The sequence below is a fragment of the Phoca vitulina genome, unplaced genomic scaffold (genome assembly GCF_004348235.1).
Source record: "Phoca vitulina isolate PV1807 unplaced genomic scaffold, GSC_HSeal_1.0 scaffold16, whole genome shotgun sequence".
Taxonomy (NCBI): Eukaryota; Metazoa; Chordata; class Mammalia; order Carnivora; family Phocidae; genus Phoca; species Phoca vitulina.
The window spans coordinates 32,951,669-32,961,310 of NW_022589719.1; the positions used below are offsets into that span (position 1 = coordinate 32,951,669).

The window sequence follows — 9,642 nt, forward strand, 5'->3', positions numbered from 1 at the left end:
GGGAGGATTGTGGTGGGCTCTGATTCCAGAGCCCTGGGGGAAATGCACATTCTTTCCTTCACTCATCCATTCATTCACCCAAAGTCACTGGCTCTTGTTCAGGGCCGACCGGCGCTGGGCACCAGGGACCCAGTTCTTGTCCCTTTAAAGCGGTAGGCTCACCTGGCTGACCCCCGCCTCCTTCCTCCCAGGGGAAGTGGGCCAGGTGCCTCCTCTTTCCCTGTCCACCCTCCCCACACACAGTCATCGTTCGGCTCCTTGTCGTCTCCCCATCGGACCCGGGTGCCCTCCCGAGGACGCAGGCTGAGCGCGGGCCCCCGTCCTGTGCCCCCCTCCGCAGGGGCTCCAGAAGAGTTTCCCGGGGGGCCGGCCCCGCCGCTCGCCCCGCCTCCGGGCTCTCACCTGGGCGCGCGCCCCCGCCCCCGCCCCCGCCCCCGGCCGCCCGGCGCGCACTTCCTCCCGCCGCCCCGCCCCTTCCACATTCCTGCCCCGCCGGCCGCCCCGCCGCCCGCCCCGCGCCGCTGCCCGCCTGCCCGCCGTTCGTCCGTCCGCCGCTCGCGATGAAGGCGGCCCAGGCCGCGGGCGCCGAGGCGCCGCAGGGCGCGCGGTCGGTCAAGGTGGTCCTGGTCGGCGACGGCGGCTGCGGGAAGACGTCGCTGCTGATGGTCTTCGCCGAGGGGGCCTTCCCCGAGGTGAGTGCCCGCCCCTCCGGGCCCCGCGCCCCCGACCCTGCCTCGCGCGCCTGGCCTCCCGGTCGGGTTCCGCACGCGCGCCCCGGTGCACCCACCGGGCCCTCCGAGGGGTCTCCCAGCGGAGTGTGCGCTCAAAGGCAGTTCTCGCTCCGCCATCGGAAGCGAGGGCCTCAGTAGTATCAACTGTAAAGTGGCAAGAATGGCACCTCCCTGGGGGAGGTGTCACAGGGACTGACTTAGGCAACCTGGGTACACCGCAGATCCTAAGAGAGCACTTGGTGGCCCAGCATGGCTGGGAGGGACTAAGGACACTGGAGCCAGACTTGCCTCGGTTCGAATCATGGCTTTGTCACTTAAAGCTGTGTGTCCTTGGGCAAGTCCCCTACCCTCTCTGTGCCTGTTTTCTTGACCACGTAATAGGAGTAAGGATGGTGCCCACCTTCCAGAGTCACTGTGAAGAGTGAGTTAACACAGGGCAAGGGCTCAGCTCTGAGTCTGCAGCAGGAAGGACTCACTGAAATTTGGGAAATATCTCTTCTCCACCAGCTCTTGCATGTACAAGGGACCTCCGGTGGGCTCTGTCGTGGAGGTCAGAGCACACCAGACTCAAGTCAGATAGCTTGGTTGGCACCTCAGCTCTCCTCTAACAAACCTTGTGGCCCTTGGTACCTTGCTTACCCTCTCCGAGCCTCCATTTCCTCACACAACCTCAGAGGGCGGGTGACCCAGTGAGGTGGAATTAGGGTAGGGCAGAGAGACAGCCCGTGTGTGCCTGGACATCCTGGGCGTGCTGGGCACATTGGCTGTCAGTCCTTCACTAGCGTGCTCAGCCTGTCCAGGCGGGCTCCCAGGCACCAGGACGGGGGCTGGACCCACTCACTCTGCCACCGCTCAGCCCAGTTCTGGGAGTCCATGGGTTTGCTTCCAGCATCTCATCTCCCTCCTGCCTGTCCCATCATCCTCCAAACCCCTGGGCTTTGCAGGCCCCTGGGAGTCTGATGGGGGAGGCAGGAGAGGCTAGGCCTGGTAACAGTGTCAGACCTTCCTTTTCACTGTGGCAGCATCGAGCCAACTCTTGCTTTGTGGTTTATGGAGCTGACGTCACCTCCTCTGGCCAGTCACATTTTTTTTTAAGTTGGGTGGGACAAGTTTCTGGGCCCCCAGGCACTGCCCAAAGTAACCCAACAATTATGGCATGGTGGGGAGAGGGATCAGGCCAGCCAGGGTCTAGGAGACCGGCTGGGAGGGGTGTCCCGGGCCCTGAGACATCCTTGATGGCAAGGCTCATCCTTATTCCAGAGAGGTTGCAACATGGAAATGGGCATCTGGAAGTTGATGGAATGTGTGTTTTGAAGGGCAGGCTGGGGCTGGCCAGGGGAAGGGAGGACATGCTTGTCACCAGGGAGATGGACCTCTCTTTGTCTAGGCTCCTCATCTGTTAGAGGACCCCTCTACTTCCAGGCACAAGAAAGAACCTTTTAAGAACCTTCTTTTAAAAGAACCACAAGGTCCAAGCACCGGAAAGGCCTCATTTTAGAGGTGGGAAAACTGAAGCTAAGAGACAGTCTTGCCTTGGGGAGCAGGGCCCAGTGGTAGTGCAGGTCAAGAGCCCAGATCTCCCCACCCCTGACCAGGACACTCTCCACAGTCCCCAGTGCTCTGCCTGCCAGACCAGCCTTCTGCTCCGGCCCCGAGACTCCTCCTCTTGGCAGGCCTCCAAGCTCAGGGAACCAGCAGCTAGAAGACCTCAAGTCCCCCAAAGAGCAGAGAGTAGGCTGGGATTTGAAGGGGCCTCAGGAACCCTTGTCTGGCTGTGGCCCAGCCTCAGGTTCAAAGCCAGGGAGCAGAGTAGAGAGAGCTCCTGAGGTAGAGGGAAGTCCAGGCTGGGCACCAGCTTCTGGCCAGTCCTGGCTGACGTTTGGATTAGCAACCATTCCAAAGCCCAGGGGTCTCACAGAAGGGTGGGGAGAGGAGGGGGCAGGGAGGACCAGCCCTGCCTTCCTGAACCAGCTCAGTCCCTCCTGGTCCGCACAGGGACTCTCATGGGTGTGAAACCCCTGACTCTCCTCTCTTGAACTACGTTCCCCCATCCTGTAATGATCCATCTGTCTGTCTGTGAGCCCCATAAGGGCAGACCCAAGCCTGAGTCACCTCTCCCCTGGTCTGGCTCAGACCTGGCCCTGCCTTTCCAGCAAAGGACAGCTCAACAGATAAGATTAGACACTTACTGGTCAGAGTGACCCTGCCTGGTGGCTCGAAGAACACAACAGAGGGTGTAGACAAAGTCTATGGCGGGGGGGGGGGGGGGGGGGAGGTTGTGCCAGTTACAAGCCACGCAGTCTGGAATGGGGCTTTCCTGTCCACTCCTGATACCAGGGGCTGGAGAGTCGGTGACCTCAGGAGAGGCCAATGGCCTGGGACAGAGCCTGGCATCTTTTTTTTTTTTTTTTTAATGATTTTATTTATTTATTTGACAGAGAGAGACACAGCAAGAGAGGGAACACAAGCAGGGGGAGTGAGAGAGGGAGAAGCAGGCTTTCCGCAGAGCAGGGAGCCCGATGTGGGGCTCGATCCCAGGACCCTGGGAGCATGACCTGAGCCAAAGGCAGACACTTAACGATTGAGCCACCCAGGCGCCCCCGAGCCTGGCCTCTTGAGCCAGAAAGACCCGGTTCCATCCATAGCCAGCTGGCACTGTGTTACCCTGGGCGAGTCACTTCCCTGCTGTGTCATCAGGAAAATGGGGATGGCACTAACTTCCTGAGGCTGCAGGGATCAGAGACCAGGTGGAGGGCCATGCACAGTAGATCCCTAAAAAATGTGGATGATAGTGTCATCTCCGCAGGCATTTGCAAAATGCTGATACATGCCTCCCCAGAGCTTCGTGGCCGGCTGCCCTCCGCCTCCGATCAGGAGGGGTCCGGCCACAGGTGGGCGGTGGGTGAGTGGAAGCTCCGCAGGTGTCAGTCCCTTCCATGGTGACAGGCTGGGGAAGGACACACCACCTGGAGGGATGGACAGCAGCTGGCATGGCCTCCCCTATCGCACTGTAAAGGGACACTCTTCTCCTTTAACCAGTGAGGGGACAGGCCCAAGGTCACACAGCTGGTGAGGGCCAGAGCCCGTCCTAAGCTAGGAACATCTGAGTCCAAAGCCAGTGCTATAGCCATCATGTCCCACTGTCTCCCGCCAGGCAGGGGACCCGAAGGGGGGGCCCTGGGCAGGCCGGGCGCCGGGGAGCTAGGTGCAGCCTTTGTCTGTACCTACCAGTAGAGGGGGTGCCAGGTGACTAGAGTCCAGGGCGGATTGAAGCCCTATCCCAGGGCCATCCTCGACTTCTCCATAGCCCACTCTGGGACTCACCTTTCTCCCCAGCCTCCCCCTGTACCTCCCCAAGTGGCCTGGAGGACCGCACTGACCCACCACTAAGGGGCTGCCCCTCCCAGCAGCCCAGGGCCTGACTCAGTGCGGGCGGCAGGCAGGCAGGCAGACCGGCTTGAAGTCCGCCTGAGCCAAGGCAGGTACGGGCGCCACCTGGCCTAGGAAGTGGGGAGGACAGGAGGCCAGGGTCTCCCCATGCTGTGGCCCCACCGACCAACCCTGAGCAAGCAAGCGAGCCCTGGGGACCCTCGCTGTAGCTAGTCCGGCATGCCACTCCAGCAAAGGGCTCGTGTCGTGGTCGAGTTCTGAAAACCTGCTCACCTGTTGCACGTTCCCCCTTCTCATCCCTGCATTTTGTCCGTGTACCAAAGCCATCCTGTGTCCGTTCATCCAGCCTTTACGGAGAGGGAGTGTGTCAGGCTCTCGGCCTGGGGTGGCGGGGCCCCCCGAGTGACGCCAGACAGGGCTGATAAGAAAGGCAGAAATGGAGCGGACGTGGGAAGGGATCTAGAAGGGCCTCCTGTGGCAGGTGGCATGGGGCAGGGGTCTTGGTTGGATTATGAGAGGTTGAGAAGCAAAGCAGGGACCCCCCCCCCAAAGCCACAAGCTCCCCAGAGTAGGCAGTGAGTCTGATTTATTACTTGCTCCCCAGTATCCAGAGATCTGGGGAGCTATCTAGAGAGGGTACCACTGTTTACTGAATGAGTATATGAATGAATGAATGAGCAATCGAACGAGCAAATGTAGGTTAATGTCATTCCAGGAGGAGGGAACAGCATGAAGGAAGGCTCAGAAATGGGACAGTCCCCCATCCAAGGGGACAAAGACAAAAATAACGGTAGCTGGTACATGTAGAGTGCTTAGTGCGTGCCAGGCTCTGCTCCGAATCCTTACGGCCACACACTGCGGTAGGGGCTTTTCCTAGTCCCACTTCACAGTTGAGAAGCCTGGGGAGGTTCCGTGCCGCCCTGGGGCAAACAGCTAGGAGGTGGCAGCTCTAGGCCTCACCCCCGCTGGCCACCTACTTCCCAGAAACTCCCTCCGTCAGACTGTCAGACTCCCACAGAAGGGGCAGGGGGTGCTGCAGGCATTCGAGGGCTCTGGCCTGGGCACCGGGGCCCACCCTGCTTCAGCAGCCGTCCTCACAGCCTCCGCCTTGCCCCCTTCTTCCTCAGAGCTACACCCCCACTGTGTTTGAGCGGCTCACCGTTAATCTGCAAATGAAGGGCAAACCCCTGAACCTCCAAATCTGGGACACAGCAGGTGGGTGTGCAGGTGGGAGGGGGGACCCCCCATGCCCAGGAGCCAAGCCCTGCCCCCTTCCTCCTGAACCACAGAGGCCCAGCCAGTCTCACCAATCTCCCAGGGACAGGTGTTGGCCAGGATTAGGGTCCCCAGGAACCTGAACCTTCTTTGCTCCTGCGCCTGCATCCGCCGCCTCCCCCCACAGAGGGTAGCCGACTGTGTCCCGGAGACAAGGGGGATCCAGAGCTCTTTTCTCTCAAGGGGTAAACTATTCCTGGCCTCCTAAGCATTCCACCCTGGCTTTAGCTTTTGTAAGATCTGCCTGACCTTGACCTCTGCCCTCCAGCTTCCTGACCTTATCCACATAGGGTTCAGTCAAATCCACACCAGAACTGAAAGCTCACCCCAGGGTATCCCAGCAGCCCCCTGACCATGCAGGGGATAAGGGGCCTTTGTCCTGGGTCCTACCTGCTTCCTACTCCTCACCCCCCAAGCCCAGGGCAAAGCCCAGGGCAAAGCAGGCCGGGCCTCTGCCTTGTCTCCGACTCCTACCAGAACAGGGCTCTCTCAGCAAGTGGTCTCACCCAGACCAGGGCTAACACAGCCCACGGGCAAGCCAGGGGAATACTGCCTGGAGGGAAACGTTCACGTGCAGTGGCCACCCAGGCACCACATTTAAATCAGACCACGAGGCACACAACCACGCCCTGATCCGGGCTCCCCCATCTGCTGGGATGACCTCCCTGATGTTGGGGAAGATCTGAAGGGAGTGCCCACCCCCACTCTCCCCAGGGCAAGTTGACTATGACCGCCTGCGGCCCCTCTTCTACCCCGACGCCAGTGTCCTTCTCCTCTGCTTCGATGTCACCAGCCCGCACAGCTTTGACAACATCTTTAACCGGGTAGGTACCAGGGCCCCGGGGAGGGGCAGCCCCGTAGCCAGGCCACCCTGCTCTGTCCCCAGCCTTGACTCCGCAGCCTGTCAGAGCATAGCAGGCCCCGGATGACATCGAATCCAGCACCTTTGGTGTGTATATGGGGAAACTGAGGCCCAGAGCAGAGGCAGCAACTTGCCAGAGGTCCCTTAGGGATTTGGTGGCAGGGTCTGGACTGAGAACGCTGTGGCTCTTTCCACCGTGACCTACCTGAGTATGCTGGGTCACCCAGAGGCCCCCGCATCTCCCCAGCCTGGGCCTGCCCGAGGTTGCATGTATGGGCAGCCCCCTTCTGTGTAACTGCTAGCTTTCAGCAGCCTCCCAAGATGCCCCCCAGGCATGTCAGGGGTTCCCAAGGCTGCTCACTGCCCACAGGTGCCAGGGGTGCGGGCCCTTGAGTTGTTCTGCTCCTGCCCTGCTGCCGCGGGGGCCTCCAGGTGAAGGGCATGCAAACAGCGTGCCGGGGGTTCATCGGAGCACAGCGGGTGACGGCATGAGTAACATGAACCCCAACAACGATGGTAATGTTGACTGAGAACTTAGCTCATGCCAAGCACCGTTCTGGGCACTTCTGCCCATTCACTCATCTACTGCCCCTAACAACCTGATAGAGCCAATAGTAGTATTATCTCCAGGTTGGGAGTGGGAGAGATGTTTTGACCAGAGCGAGTGGAAGGCGGCCTTGCCATTTCCCAAGATGAGAAGGATCAAGTGGAGGGTAGGGAGGTGGGAGATGGGGGCCTGTTGGACATCGCAGTGGAGGACCAGGTAGACCTGGAGGTCTGAGTCTGCAGCTCCCGGGAGAGGGCCAGGCTGAGCTGGGCAGATCCATTTAGGAACCACTGGTGGGGAAGAGCCTTGCACATGGGAAGGTCACCTGGAGAGAAGCAAGAGAGCAGGGTCCTAGGGCAAAGTGCCAACCAGGCGGTAGAGGAGGGAGAGATCCCTGCCTGGTGCCAGGGCTCAGGCAGGATGAAGGCTGAGGATTCAGTGTGTTGGATTTAGCAAGGTGAAGTCACGGGGGAGACCAGGATCAGGCGCAGTTTTGTAGAGGGGTTGGAGTATGGGGAGTAAGCCCAGGACCCCACCCGGGCCCCATCTGGCTCCGGGAGCCAGATGGTTTGATGCCAGTTTTTTCTGAACAGACAAACTGACTAGGCATGCACTCCTGGAGATATAAATCCCCTGTCTCCGGATTCTAGACTCCCCAGTTGCTGCCCAGGCTGAAATAACCAGGCCCCGGAGCCTCACATTCCAGAGAGCAGCTGACACAGAATAGGAGTGTTCCCTCCAACAGGCAAACAGCTGCTGCAACCATTTTGTGAGCTGCTTTATTTTTAAAGGATGACTTATTTCTTCATATATTTTACCCACTTGGGAGGCGGTCCTGGGGGCCCTTACCTTGCAGAGTGGCAGGATTCTAGACCAGGCGGGAGCAGGGCTCTGGGCCCCAGCCCCTGGGCTCAAATCCTGCCACTTCCAGTTGTGTGACCAAGGCCAAGTTATGTAGCCTCTCCGAGCCTCGGTTACTGCACTCTGTACAATGGGCCTGATGACAGAACTTGCTTTGTAGGGACTTGGGGGATTGAAGAGTTCATCCATGTGAAGTCTTAGAGCCTAGCACAGAGTAATTCTCCCTAAATGTTGGCTGCGCTGATAATCATTGCTGAAGTCCACCTGGGGAGTGAGAGGGTGGCCCTTTCTCCCCATCTGCGGGGAGGGACAGCAATCCCATTGGCTAACACACACATCCACACTGCCACCCTCCCCGCAGTGGTACCCAGAGGTGAACCACTTCTGCAAGGAGGTGCCCATCATTGTCGTGGGCTGCAAGACTGACCTGCGCAAGGACAAGTCGCTGGTGAAGAAGCTGCGGAAAAATAGGTTGGAGCCTGTGACCTACCACAGGGTAGGAAACCCAGCCCAGGGGTGGGGGGTGGGTCCTGGGAGGGGGAACCTCAGGGTATGCTGATCCCGCCCAGCCGCTCAGCAGCGTCCAGCACACTCAGGGGGTGGGTCAGGGTAGGGGTCATCTTGGAATGGTCTGGGCTTGGAAATGGTACCTAGAATACTCTAGAAGATTCTGCCTATGGAAGGGAGAGCGGGTGGTGTGCCCATTCAGGTAATCCTACCCACCCACTTCACAGATAGGGAAGCTGAGGCCACAGCTCTTCAGGCCACAGGCCCCTCTCTGCTACACATCTGTGAAGTGGGTTAGCTGGTGCCTTGAGAGGCAGGGACCCATCCCAGAACTGAGGCAGGAAACCCAAGGAAGCCATGAGAGTGCTTGGTCAACCCAGGGGCAGGAGTTGTGGGTGTCCTGGAAAAACTCACCTTCCACTTTTGTCCTGGAGACTCCCTAGGATGGCCAAGAGGGCTATGGGGAGGCAGGACGTGAGCTCTCCCCCCGCCCAGAGGCCGCCACCTCAAGGCAGCCCCCTCCATTCTCTCTATTAGGGCCAGGAGATGGCGAGGTCCGTGGGTGCAGTGGCCTACCTCGAGTGCTCAGCCCTGCTCCAAGAAAACGTCCACGCGGTCTTCCAGGAAGCAGCGCAGGTGGCCCTCAGCAGCCGCAGTCGCAACTTCTGGAGGAGGGTTACCCGGAGCTGTTGCGTGGTGACCTGACATCTTGAGGCCCTCCCTGCCCCAACCCCCCCAGCAGCTCAGGAAGGAGCTGGGCGTTGAGCTGCCCAGTTGGCTGGGCTGGACCCAGTCCCGAGGCTGTGATCACCGAACTGCACCTCAAACAGATGGACACCACCAAGGCCGGGCCCCTGACCCTGGGGCTGCAATCCCTGGACTAGAGCGTAACCCCCGCCCAAGGCCTGAGGAAGGGGCTTCCAGAGCCCGCCTGCCCTGTAGAGGGCTACTCCTGGAGTCCCCTAAAAATGACTCCCAGACTCCCAGCTCCCAGCCTGGACCCACACATCCAGAAGCAGCCTGTTCAGTGCTATTCCCAGGGCTGCACCTTCGGGACCTGGCACTCCCAGGACCCTGGGCCACAACTCACACCCTCCCCCATCCCCCTGCCCCCTGCCCATCCTGTGGTAACTATAACAACTAAAACTACATTGCTTGTCAGTTATGTCATGTGTCTTGCTTTACACACATGTTCCATAGCAGAAAAGAACCCACCACATGTAGGCACTGGAATGGGACTACCCGGATCCAAACCTGTCTTTATCACTTTGGGACCTTGGGCAAATTACTTGAACCCTCTGTGCCTCAGTATCCTCATCTGTGAAATGGGACCGATCACAGATGATGTCATGGAGCCTTTAGAGGAGTAAGGGGGCATCATGAGAGACACGCAAAGAGCTTAGCAGGTGCCTGGCACCCAGTAAGTGCTCACAAAAGGTTTACAAGTGGGGTTTTTTTGTTTATGATAA

The 9,642-nt window shown here is 59.5% G+C and overlaps 1 protein-coding gene across 1 annotated transcript; it reads left to right on the forward strand.

The window, feature by feature from the left end:
- Positions 1–540: 540 nt before the first annotated feature.
- RHOD (ras homolog family member D) lies at positions 541–9,321 on the forward strand. The gene is made up of 5 exons (XM_032414895.1): positions 541–692; positions 5,249–5,336; positions 6,111–6,220; positions 8,028–8,162; positions 8,711–9,321. Exons 1-5 carry the CDS (start codon positions 561–563, stop codon positions 8,876–8,878), a joined length of 633 nt encoding a protein of 210 aa, XP_032270786.1. The 5' UTR covers positions 541–560; the 3' UTR covers positions 8,879–9,321.
- The last annotated feature ends 321 nt before the right edge of the window (positions 9,322–9,642 follow it).

What these genes read in the sequence shown, in the direction of transcription:
- RHOD (XM_032414895.1), top strand. Translation starts at nt 561, where the DNA reads ATGAAGGCGGCCCAGGCCGCGGGCGCCGAGGCGCCGCAGGGCGCGCGG. An exon ending in CCGAGGGGGCCTTCCCCGAG is followed by an intron (nt 693 to 5,248) that starts GTGAGTGCCCGC and finishes CTTCTTCCTCAG; the next exon opens with AGCTACACCCCCACTGTGTT. An exon ending in AGCCTGTGACCTACCACAGG is followed by an intron (nt 8,163 to 8,710) that starts GTAGGAAACCCA and finishes TCTCTCTATTAG; the next exon opens with GGCCAGGAGATGGCGAGGTC.